At 56.9% G+C, this 19,282-nt stretch overlaps 1 protein-coding gene across 5 annotated transcripts in view; it reads right to left on the bottom strand.

Annotated features, from left to right (window-relative positions):
* POU2F2 (POU class 2 homeobox 2) overlaps window positions 1-19,034 on the bottom strand; it is a 32,609-nt gene extending 13,575 nt beyond the window's left edge. For 4 of the 5 annotated variants that reach the window (XM_057711628.1, XM_057711630.1, XM_057711631.1 and 1 more), the window contains exons 1-5: window positions 18,968-19,034; window positions 11,244-11,309; window positions 11,098-11,132; window positions 10,897-10,953; window positions 7,788-7,904 (exon numbers count right to left, since the gene is read on the bottom strand). In XM_057711628.1, coding sequence (XP_057567611.1) covers window positions 7,788-7,904; window positions 10,897-10,953; window positions 11,098-11,132; window positions 11,244-11,309; window positions 18,968-19,034 — 342 coding nt within the window. Of the gene's footprint in view, window positions 1-7,246; window positions 7,529-7,787; window positions 7,971-10,896; window positions 10,954-11,097; window positions 11,133-11,243; window positions 11,310-18,967 lie in introns of all 5 variants that reach the window. The other variant, XM_057711627.1, reaches the window with a different exon arrangement.
* Between the last annotated feature and the right edge of the window lie 248 nt (window positions 19,035-19,282).

Raw genomic sequence — 19,282 nt, 5'->3', positions numbered from 1 at the left:
GAGGAGACAAATTCTTGCGCACCGCTGTACTCTGCGAAACAGGTGATCCGCGAATTTTCAGCGAGCGCATAAGGTGAAACTTAGGACTGGTGGTGTATGGGGGGCAGACTGGCTGTGCTCTGCCACAGGTGGGATCTTGGCCGCAGACTGGGGGCCGAAAGACTGAGGCACACGGTTCATATGACACATGGGTGAACTGCAGTGTAATCGCCCTCTGGGCTTCGTTCCACCTGGTGGGGAGGAGGCGGCCTCGAGAAGGAACTAGAGGAGGCTGGGGCCCCAGAGCCGCGCAGGTGCGGTGCCTCACTCCAGCGCACAGGGCCGACCCCCCTCTCCCCCGTGACTGGCCTCCACACGCTCCCGCAGCCACCCCAACCGGGACGCTGTCCACACCTACGTCGACACTCACTTGCCATCCCTAATACGGAAAATTATGACCAGCTCTTGACCCTTTGTGCTGCCAAGACTGGACAGCCTAGAGTGAAGTCCAGGGTGGGGAGGATGGGAAGGGACGGGGTCTGGGGACCATGTAAATTATTTGCAACCAATTGTGGAAGGAGCCACCTGGGGAGACAGTGAGCACTTGTCCTGGGGGCCACCTGGCTGAAATTGCACTGCCACCTGCCCAGAACCGTGCGGAGGGAGGTCCCACACTGGGTGAGAAGGTCACCTGGGGGGTGCAAGGGTCCCTTCCAGCTGAGAACCGTGGGGGTTCAACTCTTGGCCATCGTGCCTGTCCCTCCCCCACCCCACTGCCCGCACTGCGCGGCTTGTGGGATCTTAGTTCCCCCACCAGGAACTGTACCCGGGCCCTTGGCAGTGAGAGCACATAGTCTTAACCACTGGACCGCCAGGGAATTCCCGTGCCCGCTTCTGCTGTGTGACTTGGGGGAAGCCAGCTGTCTCTCCGGGCCTTACTGTATAGGGTGACAATGCACAGTGTCCTGGAACAACCTGTGTTCTGGAGACGGCCAGACATCTGACTCTGTCCCTTACACTCCATGAGACCATGGGCAGTTCCTTAGCCTCTTTAAGCCTCAATTTCCTCAGGTGACACCTCAATAATTCTTACCTCATGGGGCTATTAAAGAATTAAAGGAGACAACAGGTGTAGAACATTTAGCCTGATCCCTGTTTCACTGAAATGGTCCTCTGTTAAACAGCAGTCATTTTCACTGAGTCATCTCTCATAGCCTCAGTTTTTTCATCTATCAAATAGGAGTAATAATATCTAACTCTTCACTGGGCTGTGTAATATTGTTATTCACAAAGCATCTTGGAAGTCACAACATACTCCTCCAACACAAGCATTTGCTAGCACCGCACCCTCAAGTCTCCTGCCTGATGTCACCCCGTGAGCTCTAGAGGGTGGAAGCCCCACCAGTCCATCCTCTTCCTGAAAACTTACAACTTCCTGCTTCTGCCAAGACCCTCCACTGAGCTTCAACCTCAAATATCCATCTGCTTATTTGATGTTTCCACTTGGGTGATTAATAGACTCTTCGAACCCTATCATGTCCAAAGTGAAACTCCTGGTTCCTCAGCCCCACCCTCCAAAACACCCTGTTCCTCCCCTGCCTTCCTCAGCTCAGGAAACCACCTCACCACCACCCAACCGCTGAAGCCAAAATCCCAGGAGTCACCCTTGACCTATCGGATCCATACAAAATAGCATCCTGGACCCCACCTTCACCCTCATCGCCCACCCGCAGTGCCTGCAAGGACTTCCCTCTCCTCACTTCTAGTCCATTCTCCCCACAGCAGCTGGAGGGAGCTTTGTAAAGGGTCAGTCAGGGACTTCCCTGGTGGCGCAGTTGTTAAGAATCCGCCTGCCAAGGCAGGGGACACAGGTTTGATCCCTGGTCCGGGAAGATCCCACATGCCACGGGGCAACTAAGCCTGTGCTCTAGAGCCCGTGAGCCACAACTACTGAGCCCACACACCGCAACTACGGAAGCCCATGCACCTAGAGCCCGTGCTGTGCCATAAGAAGCCACTGCAATGAGAAGCCCACACACTGCAACAAAGAGTAGCCCCTACTTGCTGCAGCTAGAGAAAGCCCGAGTGCAGCAATGAAGACCCGACACAGCCAAAAGAAAACAGAAAAAAACAAAACAGTCAGGGCATGCTCCTCACCTGCTTAGAACCTCCCATCATACCCAGTGCTCATTCCAAGCTCCTTGATCTTGCCTACAAGGCCCTACAAAAGCCAGTGTTGCCTGCCTCCCCTGCTCACCTCTTGCTTGTCTCCTGCTCACTCTGTTCCAGCCATTCCACCTTCCTCTGTGCCCTGAACAAGTCAAGCTGGCTTCCATCTCAGGACCTTTGCACTTGCTGTTGCCTCTTCCTAAGCTCTCCCACTGCCTTCTTCATGCCTGACTCATTCAGGCCTCGGTTCTCAAAGGCCACCTTCTCAGTGAAACTTTTCCTGACCACCCCATTAAAATTCGCTTCCTCCCTTGAGACTTCCCTGGTGGTCCAGTGGTTAAGACTCCGCACGTCCACTGCGGGTTCAATCCCCGATCCTGCCTGCCATGCAGTGTGGCATTAAAAAAAAAAAAAGGCTTCCTCCCTCTAGGACAGCACCCTGTTTCATTTTCTTCATTACACGCCAAAACCATCTTGTTTTGCTCATTTGTTTACTTGTTTACTGTCTTCCCACTAGAACATAACATCCTCAAGGGCAACCACTTCTGCCTTCTTCACAGCTGTCCCCTCGGGGCCATGAATGAGTGCCTGGCATACACAAGGTGCTCAATAAGTGTTAGTTGAATGAATAAACGACTATGATTTTTCCAGTCCCTCTACTACAGGAAGCTCTGAAGATTGGGGTGGGTGGTGGACAGAGGTGGCCTGTCTATAGCGTAGGATCTTCTACATACGCCCATGCCCCAGAGGTTGGCCCTGGGGAGGCAGCTGGGGTAGAACACCGTGGAACAGAGAACCATTCAACAGGGAGAAAAAAACACCTACATGCCAATTGCACATTACATCCCATGCTACCTCATGGTAAAATGCCAGGATAGACAAGCAACAGCGATCCCAACCCAGGAGTCCTGGAGTGACCAGCACATCTCGGCCCAGCTCCTGGACTCTGGTGCCTGTGGTGCCAGGTGGGTGGCTGGGCTGACCTGGCACCCCACCCCCTCCTTCTCCAGCAGCAGGACCCATCTCCACCTCTGGGGGACCTGCCCTCCCCCACTCTCAGGTCATGCAGTCCAGGTGGGGCTGACCCCACCTTCTCAGAGGTCAGGAGGCAACGACGCAAACCTGGCAGGTGGGTGTGTTTTATCTCCCTGGGCAGGGTGGCTGCAAGTCTAGAACTGCTGGTACCCATTATGCCTGCCCCAGAATGAAAAAGGAGACAGATCCCTGGGGCCGGGCCTGATGTTCCCGGCTGGGCCTTTTCTGTGATCTGATGCAAATATTCCCTTTTCCCTTTCAGCTGCGTAGAGTGGGGCTGCGGCCCTGCTGACACCCCCTCCCAGCTCATCCTTTGCTGGCTCCCACCCCCCACCTCCGCAAGCCTGTCCTGCTCTCTCACTTTGCATTTGCCATTCCCATGCCTGGAACCCTTTCCCCAGGTCATCCATCTGGTTAACTCCTACTTGTCCTGCCTTGGTTCAGATATCACCTCCTCCAGGAAGCCTTCCCTGACTCCCTCAGACACAGTCACATTTCTTTTCCCGCATCCCCACCACATCCAGCAGGTCTCTGGGAAACCTTTCTTCACTTGGTCCTACCCACCTAAAAAAATCTTCTCAAGCTTTATTTGCTGTGGTCGTATTACAAAAATAGGGACTTTTCCTCTCCTGCTCTTCAAATACAAAATGATGTTTTAACTGTTAATGTAAATTTGCAATCAATGCCTACCCTACCTTAGACATTCTGAATTACTCCCCTGGAGAGATGTCTTTCCTACCCTTGATTGAAAAGCTGCAACAAAACATCCCTCCTCGATTCAGTAAACATCTGTGTGGCCCCCTCTGTAGACAGCATCGTGTCAAGCGCTGGACACACAAATTGTAAAACTGTGTTATAGGGAATTCCCTGGCGGTCCAGTGGTTAGGATTCTGTGCTTTCACTACCGAGGGCCTGGGTTCAATCCCTAGTCAGGGAAATAAGATCCCACAAGCCGCGCGGCGTGGTCCAAAAAAAAAAAAAGTCAGTGGTAAAATTGTATTATAACTGTCCCTTCCGTCCAGGCTAGAGAAACGCAGGGGGGTTTCCTGCCAAACTGACCCACATTACTTTGGAAGCTGGCATTAGAGGGACAGAAGGCGGACTTTCCCTTCATACTTAATGTAATTTTAAAGTGACAGGGCTACGGATGCTTTTTTACTTTCTTCGTATTTTTTTTTTCTTAGTATTTTTCAAGTAAAGCATTTCTTAGTGGCTCGTTGGTGTGTCTGTTTCGCTTCATGGCTGGGATTCCCTCCGTGGGAAAGGCTGGGTCTGAGTCACCCCTGCTTCCCACCAGGGCCTGACCCAGAAGGCGGGAAGTATCTGCGAAACAAGGGCAGGACAGAGCTGAGCAGGCACGGGAAGTGGCACCGGCAGACATGAGACACAGGCGGGGGAGAGAGTCGAGCCGAGGGCCGGGGCTGGCTGTGGCTGCCATGGGCAGCGAGGGCAGGAGGACGGTGGTCTCCGCTGTGGCCTGGGTGCAGCATGGTGCCCGGCTCATGGGATAAACATTGGTCTGTTGGGGAAGTGAGACTGCGGAGTGACAGAACTCCTAGGGAACACCCTCAGCCCAGCTTTGCCCTTGCAGGAGACAGATGGAGAAAATCAGAGCTGAGGGAAGCTGGGGCGAGAGAAGCGAGAGGAAAGGGCTGGGCAGCAGAGGTTGGAGGAGACCTTGAGGATCAGAGCCTGGGGGGGATAGTGTGTGGCAGGGGGGTGTGGGGAGCCTGGAGGAGGTGGTTAAACAGAAGTGTTTTCCACTGCTCACAGGGGCTGATGGCCTGGCTGGGTCTGCACTAGGCTCTCGGTCCCTCCTCCCTCCCTGTAGTCTGTGTTCCTTCAACAGACATTTCCAAGGGCAAATCTGGAAACAGCCCCGGGTGATCAGGGCTGTGGCAGAAGGAGAGGATGGGCTGGCAGCCCCCTGAGGAGGCAGGAGGCAGGAAAACAAACCACCTGGAGGAAGGCAAGTCATGGAAGACTTTCTGGAGGGGAGGGCTCCCGAGCTGGGGCTTAAAGGATGAGGAGGAGCTGTGCAGGTAAAGAGAGGGGCTGATTTCCAGGCAGAAAGAAGAACAGAAGCAGGGGCACTGAGATTGGAGGCCTAGTGAGGAGCCCTGAGCCTCGGCCTTGCTCCGTGCAGAGCCGTGTGTGCTACGAGGGAAACAGATCACCGGCTGCTGGGGTGGGAGGGGTGCCAGCTAGAGGCGGCAGCCCCAGATCCTGTAGTTAGAGCCCTGGACTCCCAGGCCTGGCTCCCAGGCTGGCTCTGCCACTTGAGCTCACAGTGTGACCTGGGGCAGGCAAGTCACTTCTCCCTTCGCCCCACCCACACCCCCGAGCCTCGGCCAGGAGAAGCATTTGTGGATTCAAGGAGGTCACGTTAGCACAGTGCCTGGTACAAAGGCAGCACCCGACAGGCTACATATAGTGGCGAGCCGGGCCTTGGGAGGATCCCTTTGGAAGAGTCGCTACTGAGTAGTGAGGCCAGCTTGCTCTGTGTTTCTGCAGAGCCGGGCCCAGCGGCAGGAAGCTCTAAGGAGGCAGAGACGCGCTCAGTGTTAAGGACAGACCCGAATGGGAGTGCTGATCAGCAGTGGAACAGGCCCATCCGAGCCTGACCGCTGTCGAGGGGACAGCCTCGCAGGTGCTGGACAGCTCCCTGGTGGAGACAGTGCAGGCAGCCGGGGATTCCGAGGCCCCTGGCGGGTGGAGAGAGAGGGAGGAGGAGGATCCTGGGAGCTGTCACTGTGAGAAATGTGGGGCCAAGGGAAGTTAAACAGGATCCCTCGCTGTAGGACATCCCAGGCCCTTCACTGCCCTGGAACACGGGCCACAGACTCAAATGCTTTATGGAAACCAGGTTAACAGCTCAAACGGGTGACACAAGCAGGGTGGAAGGACGGCGTGGGCTGGAGAGAGCAGCCTGTCGGAAGAGCAGGCCTGCCCAGCTTCTACTCTGCTCCCACCAACCTTAATGGCCACTGTCATGGTTGAATTGTATCCCCTAAAAAGATATGGTAGGGCACTTCCCTGGTGGTCCAGTGGTTAAGACTCTGCCCTTCCAATCAGGGGTTGTGCAGGTTCGATCCCTGGTTGGGGAACTAGGATCCCACATGCCGTGTGGCACGGCCATTAAAAAAAAAATGGTACAAGTTCTAACCCCTGGTGCCTGTAAATATGATCTTGTTTGGAAACGAGGTCCTTGCAGATGGTTAAAAGGAGGTCATTAGGATGGACCCTAATCCAATGACTGGTGTCCTTATAAGAAGCGGAAATTTGGATGCAGAGACAGACACACAGAGAGAAGATGGCCAAGTGACGATGGAGGCAGAGACTGGAGTCATCGATCTATGAGAAAGCCAGCAATTTCCTGCACCAGCAGAAGCGAGAAGAGGCAAAGAGGGATTCTCCCCTAGAGCCTTGTGAGAGAGCCCAGCTCTGCTGACACCTTGATTTTCGACTTCTAGCCTGAGATGATACATTTCTGTTGTTTTAAGCCACCCAGTTTGTGATACTTTGTTATGGCAGCCCTAGAAGCTAATACAGCCACTCATGCATGATTTCACGCAGACCAGAAGTCTCCAGAATGGGGGGAGAGAAGGCAGCATTTCCTAACTCACAGACCACAGGCCCCTTTCTGATAGAGCATCTCGCTGGACGAGACAGGGGACGCGATGTGGGGGCACTAATTCTGATTCTCAGCCTTTCGTTTTGCACCCACACAGGTCTTGTGCGTGAAAGTGACCCCTGGTTTCCTCCACTGTAAACTGAGGATAATGTGTCAGCCTCCCAGGTGGCTGTGAACCCTCAGCCAGATGCACAGAAAGTGGATAGCCAGGCACTCCCATCACGTGGAGGGTGTCCTCTCCCTGAGCCTCGCTTGACCCCTCTGAGAGATGGGTGGCAGCATCTCCCCAGGCTTCCTAAGGTTGCTGGGGACTGCCTGGCCCGTGGCTGGTGGTCACAACGGTCCCCGTGGACCTGCCAGCCTCCTGCACAGTCTCGGCTTCCTCAGGTCCTCGGCTGGAGGGAGTGTGCTCCCTGGGGCTGCCCTTACCTGTGCTGTGAGCTGGATGGGTTGGGATAGGGTGAGCTGGGGGGTCCCGGGGGGCTGGCTGGCAGGCTGTGGTGGTGGCAGGTCGCCTCCCCCGGAGGAGGCCGGGGGCTGCGAGGTCGAGGAGGAGGCAGAGGAGGAGGAGGAGGAAGAGGAGGAGGAGGTGGAGGAGGCGGCGGCGGCGGCGGCGGCGGCGGCACTGGACTGCTGCACGGCGGCGGCCAGGAGCTGGGCCTGCGCTTGCTGCAGGAGGAGTTGCTGCTGAGCTGGCATCAGCGCCGTGAGCTGTGGGCCGGGTGGGGGCAGCGGGGGCCGGAGGCAGGGCACGGGGGGAGCAGAGAAAGCAGACAGGGGTTAGTGCCTGAGCCAAGCGGGTTAGGGGGCAGGTCTTCCAGGAGGACAGAGGAGGGTCAGAGGCAGGCATTGAGAGAGTGGCCGTGGCCCTGGCGGGACATCCTAGGCCACCACCGGTCCTGTAACAGATGGGAGGCAGCTGGCCGGTCCCTGCCACCCCCACCCCACCCCGTGCACCCCGAGTACTTACCCCGGCTAGCTGGCTGCCCGTCAACATGAGTTGGGCCTGGGGCAGATGCGGCTGAGCCGGCTGCGGGGGTGGGGGTGCCGCTGGGGCTGAGTCACCACTGGGGTCTTCAGCCTTGATCTGGGGGGGAGAGAGGCAGGGTCCGGGACCCCAGAATGTTAAGTGGAGGCCAGAGAGAATGCCCACCTGCGAACCAAAGAGAGGGCACACGTGTGGCAACGGCAGCCCCGCAGCCGGTACAAGAGGAGCAGACTGGGGTGTGGAGGCCAGGCCTGCAGTGGCCAGCGTGGCCCTGGCCTCAGTTTCCACACCAGTCAGAAAAGGCTAATGCACCCTCTGCACCCGAACCCAAAGGGAGAGGGTCATCTTCGGAGAGCGCTTTTACCCTCTTGGAGGTCAGGTCCCCATCTGTAAAATGGGAAAGGATGCCAGTGGGGGCCCTGGGACATCAGAGAAGGGGATTCTGGGTACCACAGCCCTCATGTGCTTCAGCCAGAGGTGCACCTCTTATCTGTCCAGTGGAGTAAGACTTCATTGGAAGAAAGAGTCTTAGGATATTAAATAAAAATCACCACCTTAGAATATGGGTCATGAATTCAAAGCCTAAGGAAGCGGGCCGATAGCACAAATGGGTGATTTGGGCAGGTGTGGATGGAGTGGGCTGCCTGAAGGGGAGGCCTGCCCAGCCCCCACTCTGCTCCTGCCGGCAAAAATCCAAAGCAAAAACGCTGCAGGACCAGCAAAGGGTGTGTGCAGGCCAGATGTGGCCCAGCTGCTGCCCACTTTCTGCCTCCACCCCAGAGTCTGCTGAGCCGCTCCTCCTCTCTCTGCGGAGGATACAGATGCACCTCGCATCCACCACACAGGCCAGACCAGCTTAGAGGGGCCCTGGCCTTCCTCCTCTCCTACCTAAAAAGCAGATGATGGCGGGCCGCCTGAGAGGTCTGTTGGTGAAAGACACGTGGGGTGGGAGCTGTGGCTTGATGAGTCGCACACTCTCAAGCCCAGAGGAGACATTAGGGATCATCCTTCAGCCCAACGTTTTGCAAAAGGAGACCCAGAGAAGGAAAGTGACCTGGCAGGAGCGAGCGTGGGATTTGCAATGCACACCGAGACACACAGGCAGACTGCCCCCGAGAAGGACTAAATAACAGAGGGTGAGTGGCATGCCCCAAGGACGGGATACAAGTGTCAGAAAGTCTAAGGGGTGCTGGGATGCAGCGTGAAACTGGGTACCAGAAGCCAGGGCAGTGGCCATGCTGGTGGGGAAATGAAGGTCCTCCTGGAAGTCTGCTCGTGTTCTGTTTCTTGATCTAGTGCTGGCGACATGGGTGTTCAGTTTGTGAAAGTCCACAGAGCTGTACACTGAGGATCTGTGTGCCATATTTTAATTAAAAGTTTTTAAAAAACCGACACTGCATGCCATGGTGAGAACACTCTCTCTCTCAGGGCTCTTTCCTCCCCTCGGGGTCTTTGAAGTCTCCATCAGGTGCTAGGATGTCTCTAACACCTTCCAGCCCTGGCTAATCTCCCCTTTTAACAAACAGAGAACTGGTCTCAGCCTTAGACTTCACAGCAGGCAAGAGTCTCTGGGTGCGTTTTAATAATCTTTGTATTTATTTCCATGGCAAGTGATTCTGGTTTTTCCATTCATGAAATTTCCATTTAAAAAAACATTGTATTTCAGCTGTCGAAAAAGCAAGCCAGCTCGTGAGTTGCTGATTGTTGAAGCTGACTGACAGGTACCTGGAGGTTCGTTTTTGCTATGGTCTTCCTTCTACTTTTGAATTTGCTTCACATTTTCCGTAATAAAATGTTTTGTTTCTTTTTGGTTGTGCTAATTTAACAAAATTATGATGTCAACCCGTACACGGTGGTGTGTGCATTTGCCTGAAATCACGCTGGAAGCACACGAATCACTGCAGTTAGGGAAACACTGACACAGAAAAGATGCAGGGAGGTGGAATGGCAGAGGCCAGCAGCGGAGACCAGGTGTGGATGGAGACCCGGAGTCAGAGGCCACTGCTGATCTCTGCCTCGAGCTTTCCCCAGGAAGCAGGCCCAGGCTCGGGAAGGGGAGCAAGGACCCTTTCTTCCCTGGGTCCCACTGGTCTCCTAGGGGAGAAGCAGGGCTGCTGTGGGGCAAGGAGAGGCTGCAAACATTCAGCTGAGGGGGGGGCTGGTGCTGGCAGTGGGGGGCGATGGACGCCCTTGGCTCCAAGGGCTGAGGCCAGAGCCCAGCCTGAGGTCAGAGGAAAGGCGGTCCGTCAGAGAGTCCTTCTCCCTGAGTCCTGTCCAGCCCTCTCAGAATGAGACACCTGCCCACCAAGCAGCATAAAGGCACACTAGCCACAGAAGGGACCTCAGAGATGCCCCACTTCCCCCGCCTCACTCCCATGCTAGAGAAGAGGAAACTGAGAAGCCCGGGGGGAGTGATTTTCCCATGGTTACAGAGCAGTTCCTGGTGCCCTGGTGCCCTTGCCCCAGCCTTCCGCCACCTTTGGTCAGGGTCGGAAGCCCTGCCCATGTCTTCTCCGCCCCTGCCCTCTGAGCCATCTTCAGGCCTCTGGACCTGCCAGCTGCCCCCACCAGACTGGAGAGTGGAGACCCGGGCCCCAGACACCCCAGGAAGCCCAGCAGTGCCCAGCAGCAGGGCCCCATCTGAATCTGGCATTTGCTCTATGTGGTCACTTCCGGCCTCCCCATCGTCCTCTCCTACGGCATCCTCCCTGGGTCTGCCCTCCCCCATCTGCTCCCCACTCCTTGGCTGGCCCCCGAGTGTGTGCGTTGGGGGGGTGGGGGTGGGGCCGGCCCCTGCTCGGTCAGGGAAGTTGGGATGGGGGCGGGGCCCTCAGCTTCCTGTTGTTCATCGCCCTGGGGCTCTGGGGGGGATTTCCCTGGCCACCCCCACCCCCCCAGGGAAGGGGAAGGAGCCCTGGTGAGTCACAGGCCTGGGGCGGGAACCCGAGGGTGAGAAGGGGCAGGAGGAGTCCCATCACCAAGGTACCAGGCCCTGGGCCCTAGGCAGGCATCCAGGGACCCTCTCCCAAATGTCAAACCCAGCCCGTTATAGGACACCCCTCCCCCTGCCCCGGCTCTGACAGGTGCTTACCTTGGTGCTGGGGCCCGTCGGGGACACAGAGAACGGGGAGGTCTTATTCTGGGGGTTCTGCAAAGAGCACGTTGGGGTAGGAGATGCGAACAGTGAGATGAAGCAGCTTCTGACACCCTGCCCCTCCCCCATAGAGCTCCCATCTGCTCCCGTCTTCCCCTCCCCCTCCCCACCCCTCCTGCTCATCCACTCCCTCCTGACCTGATGGTTAGTGTCTGGTCCATTTCTTTCAGTGTCTGCGAGGAGAGCAACAGGGCGAGTCGTCACCAGCCACCCCCCAAACTCCCCAGCATACCTGCCCTCCGCCCATGGTGACCTCTGCCCTCCCTGCTCCCTTCCCCACTCACCTGTGTGCTCTGATGGGGAGTCCAGACCCTGCTTCTCGGCCTCCAGGGGCTTAGACATTCTTATTTCTGGGGAGAGAGGAGGGATGCCAGTGGGGTAAGGGTGCAGAAGCCCGAAGGACTCTGGGGCCCCTCCTCCAGCACCACCACAGCCTCTCCCCAAATACCCCCACACCGCCTGCCGCCTTGCAAGTGTGTCTTTCCAGGAGACAGGCCCTCTGCTCTGGGCCTCTGCCCTCCTCCAGCAGGACAGGAGAGGGGTCTTCGGGCCCTGGGGATCCCCTTTACCCCTCCAGAAGGGTCACCCACCCGCCAGGCCCCCCCCACCCCCCACCATGAGATGCTGGGGCAGAGTGGGAGGTGGAGGTTGGCCGTTGGTCCTGACAGGGCACTGGCCGCTCAGGGGAGGCTGGTGATGTTCCAAAGGAGCGAGTCAGCCTCGGGCCTCTTCTCAGGCTGCCGCCCAGGCGCCCGTCCTGCCTCACCAGGTTTCGGTGAGGCATGTTTTCCACTCTGAGTAGGGCCTGGGAGGTGTGAGGGGACTGCAGCATCCCCAAAGGAGCGCGTCCTCAGATCTCCGGGTGTGATTCAGCCGCCCTCTGGCTCCCTCCCCGGCCCACCACTTTCCCGTCCACACCCCACTCCCACCGGCCTCCCTTTCAGGTACTCAGCACACAGGCGGCCCCACTCTGATCTCTGTGACTCCAACCCCATCCGCTTCTGCCCCGACCTTGTCCTCAAAAATCTAACCCTCGACCTTACCTGGGACGTCAGCCTTGAATCGCAGCCGCAGGCCCCAATCCGACCTACGGCCCCCCGCCCCCGAAATCCCACCCTATAGCTCCGCAGGCAGAGGAAATGAAAGGAGGTGGCCGAGGGGAGTGGCGCGCGGGGAACACGGAGCAATGGAGACCACCCCCCCACCCCGCCCCGCCCCCCGCGGCCCTCACAGCTCTCTGATGCTGGTCACGGGAAGGTGAGTGCTACGGGGGCCAAGCTCTGTGCCAAGGATGAATCAGAGCTCACGCTGGCAGTTGGGGCTAATATTACCCCCATTTTACAGAGGAGGAAACCGAGGCTTCTGGGGAGGTGTCACCTGTGAGACCGCAGAGGTGCCCTGATCGGACTCGGGTCTTCATGACTCCGGGGCTCCCACTCCTAATCAGTATCGCTACGGTCCAATGGACCGGTCGTGACCCCCGCCACCTCATCTCCCACTGTCACCCCAACCCAACTTCACCCTGACACTGACTCGAACCCAGCCCTTCCTGGTCCTGGACCCCCACACAAATCTGGGTTTCTGCCTGACCCTTTCTCAATCCCTCTACACACCCTGATTCCCAACTCCTGTCCAGAAGGCGCGAGTCCGTCATCTGACCTCGACTCCCAACTCCGGGCTCAGACCTTACTGCTGACCCTGACCCTGACACTAAAGTCTCCCCTACAACTCACTCCAAGTCCCCAGCAAGACCCTGCCCTATCAAAGGAACTATCCAACTCTAGTGTGCTCTGCATCCAAGATATGTAAAGAAGGCCAGCTAGAGAGAGAGCTGGGGCTGCCTCAGCAAATGGAAAAAAAAAAAGAAGGGGGACAGAAATTTTTAAATTGAGGATTACTCGACACAGAACACCACTCAGATTTAAAATTCCTGGTGAAAAAGCCAAGTCACACACTGCTGGTGGGGGTGTAAATCGACACAAGCGCAGTTCAGGGAAGCCGGGGAGGTGCCCCTTCCCCGTGGCCCAGCACATCCACACCTGGGCGTCCACCCAAGAGAAAGAAGCGTCCTGCCCACCACCACCCCCGGGCACACATGTTCCCGGCAGCCCTTTTATAACCACTCCCCGCAACTGGAAATAGCTCAAGGGCCCCGTTAACGGGAATGGGTCAACAACACTGGTACATCCATACGATGAAATACTCCACAGCCTGGAAAAGAACCGACTTCCGTATCACACACGCTGAATCTCACAAACAGGATGCCGAGGGAAAGACGGGAGACACAAAAGTGAACAAACAGCAGGACTCCAATTGTGCGGAACTCAGAAACAGGCAGGACGACATCAAATGATAAAGGTCATATTAGCGGGCACCTTTTGGGGGCTGCTGACCGGGAGAGGGTGTGAGGAAGCCTGCATGGGGTTGGAAATATTCTGTAGGGTAATGTGTTTGGTGGTTATGTGGATCTATACATACGTAAAAATTCATCAAACCGTACACTTAAAATTTGAGCACTTTCTTTACTCTATGCTTGTTATGTTTTCCCAAAAAAAGAAAAGAATTTTAAGCTAATAATAATAACAATAATAAGACAGCATAGAGTTCTTTTAAGGCATAAGCTTATGAGGGTGGCGGTGGGGAGCAGGTGCCCAGATGCTACAGGAGCTCAGGCCCTGTTTCCGGGCACCCGGGAAGGGGCGTGGAGTATAGTTAAGATCCTGAGAGACACAGGAGGTCACAAAGGGAACCAGGGGATGAGGCCCCCACTCCTGACTCTGGGGCATCAGATGCAGGAGTCCTGCCAGATCCCAGCGCTAAATCTCTCAGAACTGGGCCCTGCTCCAGGCAACCGCAAACCCTAATGTGGCCCTAAATCCCACCCCTCCCAGCATCCCTGAAAGCTGCGTCTCGGCCCCCTCCCGGGCGGCCCCTCCCTTCAGCCACTGTCCACATTGCCACGGGGAGCTCCTTCCCTGGCCCTGAAGCCTTCCGTGGCTCCCCCTCTCCTAAGAAAGGCCCAGGCTCCTCATCCTGGCCTTTAGGGTGGGGCCCCTGTCACCCTCTGCTGCCCCTCTCTTGCAACTCATGCAACTTTCTCTTCAACCATGCCAGGCATCTCCCTCTGCTCCATGGGGAGTCCAGACCTTACAGGTTCTTTACTCCCCACCTAGTTAGCGAACGCCCCTCCCGCTCACGGACCAGGGTGGCCTCTGACCTCACCTCCACCCCAGAGAGTCCGTGTTCATCCTTGGCCTCTATTACGTGGTGAGCTGTCCCCCAACATTCCTAGTTGAAGTCCTAACCCCCGGTCTCTCAGAATATGACTGTCTTTGGAGATAGCATCTTTCTTAAAGAGGTAATGAAGTTAAAATGAGACCCTGAGGGTGGGTTCTGATCCAATATGACTGGTGTCTTCACAAGAAGGAGACTGGGACACAGACATGCACAAAGGGAAGACCCGGTGAAGACACAGGGAGCACATGGCCATCCCCAGCCAACGAGAGAGGCCTCAGAAGAAACCAACCCTGCTGACACCTTGACCTTGGACTTCTCGCTTCCAGAATTTTCAGAAAATAAATTTCTGTTGTTTAAGCCACCCAGTCTGGGGTATTTTGTTATGGCAGCTCTAGCAAACTAAAGCAGCCTCCTCTGGTCATGGCTTCTTGCTGTCCTAGCCCCGAGCCTACAGGGCTGTGGTCACCTGTGTCCCAGTCCTTTCCCACCAGACGAGCGGGCAGGCCTGGTCTGACTCATCGCTGGGTCCCCAGCGTCACCCAGCTCAGAAGAACAGGTTATAAATGTGTGCTGAACATCCCTCCCTGCCGCTCTCTCTGTCTTTTACTTGTTCCTGCCTCTGTCCTGCTGTCTCTCTGCCATTTAACAAATGTTTCCTGAGGCCTTGGTATGACTGTTCTCTCTGCCGGGAACACTATTCCCCACTCTATCTGCCTGGCGACCTCCTACTCATCCTTCAGGACCCAACACAGGCTCTGTCCTCCATGAAGTCACCACCCGACAACTCCAGGTGGAGGGTCTCTGCCCTGTTCCCTCCGCCCTGGCTCCATCTCCCCTGTCACTGTCCCAAAAGGCTGTAGCCATCTGGGCCCCAGAATGTCTCCTCCTTCAGGCCAGGAACCCCTCAGGGGCAGGTCTGACTCATCTGGGGTCCCCAACAGGATGCGTGGGTTGATTGAACAGGGGTGGCCATGCTCTCCCTCCTCCAGGCCTTTGCCTCTGCTCTTCTCCCACCTGGGGCAACCCTTTCCTTCTCGACGAGCAAACTCCTGCTCTTCTCTAAGGCGCCAGCTCCATGTCACCTCCTCTGTGAGGTCCTCCCTGACTGCCCAGGCAGTCAGTGTCTCTCTCATCTGGGGTCCCCCTGCCCCCTAACACACCTCAACAGCCTGGGAAGAGACCCCCAACCCCTGGGCTCCTATGGCCCAGGCTGGAGTCAGCACTGCACGTCTAGGACTGTGTCTTTGGAATGAATGAATGCATTAAAGAATCCCCTCTCCCTGCTGTCTCTTGACACATCCACCCCCAGCCCCGATCCCCAGGCAGCTCTAACCTAAACCTTTAAGGTAACATCCCCTCTGCAGGGATAGTGGCTGGAGAGGAAAAAGCGGTTTGAGGGGAAGTTTCCACCATTCTGTTTCAACTTATTCTCCCCAGTCCTGCCCCCAGCACCCCCAGTTCCCGCACAGCCTGTGCACCCCTGCAGAGCTCGGCTAGGTCGACAGCAAAATGGCCAGAGCTGCCCTTCACCCAGGCCTCTTTTGCTCCCCTCTCCTCCTCCTCCATCAGAGCCTGATCCAAGAAAAGGGTCTTATCAAATCATCCCCACCAGGGATGAACAGGGAACTTCACTTCCGCCAGGGACCCAAAGCTAAGTGATGTCTTAGTGGGGACTCGAGGGCACAGTGACCCTGGCAAGAGGCCTGCTGAGGCCACCCACCCTGCAGGAGCCCAGGCAGGGCCCTCTCTCTCTCTCTCTTTCGACTCTAGAGAAATACTGATGCCTAATCCTACCCCCGACACTCCGATTTCACTGGGACAGGGTGAGATCCAGGTCCCCTCCAGGTGACCCTAACATACTCCAGCCACACTGGAGCCTTCAGAAGCCCTGCTCAAAGCCTCATTCATTCATACAGAGAGGCTGGTCGGGGCCCCCTCCTCCCTCCCCCCATCACAGGCAGCGGGCCACTTTTTAGAGGAAGAGGCAGGGAAAAGCAATGCAGAACCGACTGGGCCCCTCAAATCCCACCATCCTTAGGTCAGACCCACCCAGGGCGGCCACGCCCCTGGGCTCACACTCACTTGCCCGAATGCCCCAGGCCTGGGACCCTGGGTCCCCTCCACCCTCCCGCGCCCCTCCCTCCCCGGACTTTCACTTCTCCTCTGCATTTCCCCCAGCCGGTTTTAGCAGACTTGGGCCAGCTTCTCGTTAGCACTTACCGAAAATGGGGCTAAATATAGAGGGCCCAAGGGCTGCCCCTCACCCCTCCTGGCCCCGCTTGGCCTGTCCCCTGGGTCCCCTGCCTCCAAAGCCCGCCTCAATCAAGGCTGTGGCCTGGGAGCCCCTGTGGGCAGGGTCTGCGCTGCCGGGAACCTCTGCTCGCCCACTGGCCCAGCCCGGCCTCCCCGGGAGTAGCATTTCACACCCCCACACCCCACAGCTGTCCCTGGGCGGCCTCCAGGGAGTGAACCCTTCTGCATGTCAGGAGGGAGGGATGGAGATACGGACAGCAGACACAACAAGAGAGGTGGCCCCCCAGCTGCGCTGACAAGAGCTGCCACAGAGCACACGCACCACAGCCACAGCCAGGCAGGGCCCCAGACACGAACAGAGACCATGCAAACACACACAGGGACAGGTGTGCACAGATCCCAGACAGGAATGTCTGCAGATGAAGACACAAGCCCAGACACAATGACACAGGCAGATATGCAAAACACACCCCCAGACGTGTGTGGGCACACCTGCATGTACACACGCTCACACACCGAGTCACCCCCAGACACGTACACACTCGCGCCCCAGAGTCACTCACACACAGACATACAGATAGACACAGATGCGCATACACACACACACACACACACACACGCCAGGTCACTCAGATAGACACACACAACATGTACACACACGAGCTGTGCATCAACACACACACACACACCCAGAATCACTCAGACACACAGGTACACACTCACACACCCAGAGTCACTCAGACAGACAGACAGACACAGATGTGTACGCTTGAGCGCACACACACATACACCCAGGTTACTCAGATAGACACATACAAAGATGTGTACGTACTCACACTCCCAGAGTCACCTCCTCCTGGGAGATGGCCAGGGTAGACCCCTGAACCCAGTCCACAGATGTAGAGCCCAAGACCAAGCAGTGATCTGCCCAAGGCCGCACATGTATTCATTCACGTCCAGGCTGGGGAACCCAGGACAGGCCTCGCAGGCAGGGCAATTCTTTGAGGAACCCCAAGTAAAGGGTCTTACCCAGTGCCTGACATGTACAAAGGCCCCATTCAACCCCAGACAGGGAAGAGAGGGCATGCGTGTGCAGATGCCCTGGGTCCCTGTGTCTACACTGTACGTGCGCACACATGCACACACACACGTACCCATAGCTGCACATACGGTCACCTCACTAAATAATCACACAGCGTCCTGCAAGTGGCCTCCTGGCCTCCGTTGCCTTACTCATACCCACTCATCCTTCACATCGCAGACCAGACATGCCCTCCTCCAGGAAGCCCTCCCTGATATCCCCATCAGCTAAACTGGGCAAGTCTTCTAGGCTCCCCCGTCCCTGGTGCCTCCTGCGTTCCAGCCCTGACCCCTCTGCCTGTGCCCCCTCCCGTTTGGTGACAGGTCTGTCTTACCCACTGGACTGGGGACTCCAGGAGGACACAGCCAAAGCTGCCTTTTTCGGCTGTATTTCCAACATCCCGCACAGAACTGCTCATGTTGATGGATCACAGGGATGCCCGCTCACACCGATGCACACAGACACACACCAAGCCAAGTCTTAGCCCCACAGACACCCACAAATGGGACACATCCTCACACATCCCCACAGTCAGACCTATAGGGCCGCAAACGAAACAACCTTGAAGTATGGACGCCTGCCGTGTTAAGCATTTACTGTATCACCTCACTGAGCTCTCCCAGCAGCACAGCCAAGAGATAACTACCATTATGCAGAGATAGACACATTATGCCAAATGAGCCAACAAATACAAATCGCCTTGTATGGTCCTCGGCGTACAATGTCCACTCAGTCGACTGACATTTGGTGGGGGAGGCAGTTCATAAGCACACAAACATATAATAAATTTTCAAGCGGTGATAAGTGCCACAAAGAAAGGACAGAGCAGCGTGAGGGGCCCCAGAGCAGCGGGATTGGTTCCCAGTTTAGATGGGGAGGGCAGGGAAGGCCACCCCGAGGAGGGGACATCTCAGGCAAAGAACAGAGTGAGGAAGTGAACCAAGAGAGCATTGCTAAGGCTACCCCCACAATGCCACACACAACAGTCCCTCACACACGGGACACCTGACAGTCACACACGGAAGACTCCGAACTACCGCTGACACGCACATACACAGACGCACACACTCAAAGGTCCAACAACTCAGCTTTCCAGCCCCTGTGCAGTCCCCTCCCCGGGATCACTCATGTCGCCCCCCCACTGGGCCTCTGCATCAGAGCCTGCTACCAACACCAGGGCTCCATCCCCTTCCCCCCGACCCCTCAGAACGGGGCAGCAGAGAAGAGGAGGAGAGGTCGGAGAAGCCCCAGGTGCTGATGTGAAAGGGGAGGGGAAAGAGGAGCTGGAGGTGAGGACCCAGGATAGGAAGAGGGGCAGCTGCTGAGGTACAGAGTGAAAGGGCAGAGGAGACAGCCAAAGAGGGAGGTCAGGGCGGGCTAGCAACCGGCCCAGCAGGACGAACCCCAAGGTGTTGTCTGTGCGCCCCGGCCCCTTACCTGGAGCCCCCATGCTGGAGTGAACCATGCTGCCCGCCCCGCAGGGCTGGGGGAACAACTGTGTCATCTCCCCGCCCTCTCTGGGGGCCAAGCCCTCTCTGCCGGAAGTCACCAGGGAGGAAACCACAGGGTCCGCCCCCTTCGGAAGGGAAAATACCCATGGCCCGCAGTCCCACCCCGGCAGGCAGCGGACCCCAAATCGTGTGTGTGTAGGGGAAGTGGGGGTAGTGGGGTAGAGCGCAAGCTGGCTGGAAGAGCTGACTCCTACAGTTGTGCCCCGGGAGGTGCCCCTAGCCCTTGCGCCACCTCCACCCG

The sequence above is a fragment of the Hippopotamus amphibius genome, chromosome 16 (genome assembly GCF_030028045.1).
Source record: "Hippopotamus amphibius kiboko isolate mHipAmp2 chromosome 16, mHipAmp2.hap2, whole genome shotgun sequence".
NCBI lineage: Eukaryota > Metazoa > Chordata > Mammalia > Artiodactyla > Hippopotamidae > Hippopotamus > Hippopotamus amphibius.
The sequence above is the reverse complement of the archived record's forward strand: the minus strand, read 5'-3'. Positions and strand labels throughout refer to the sequence as shown.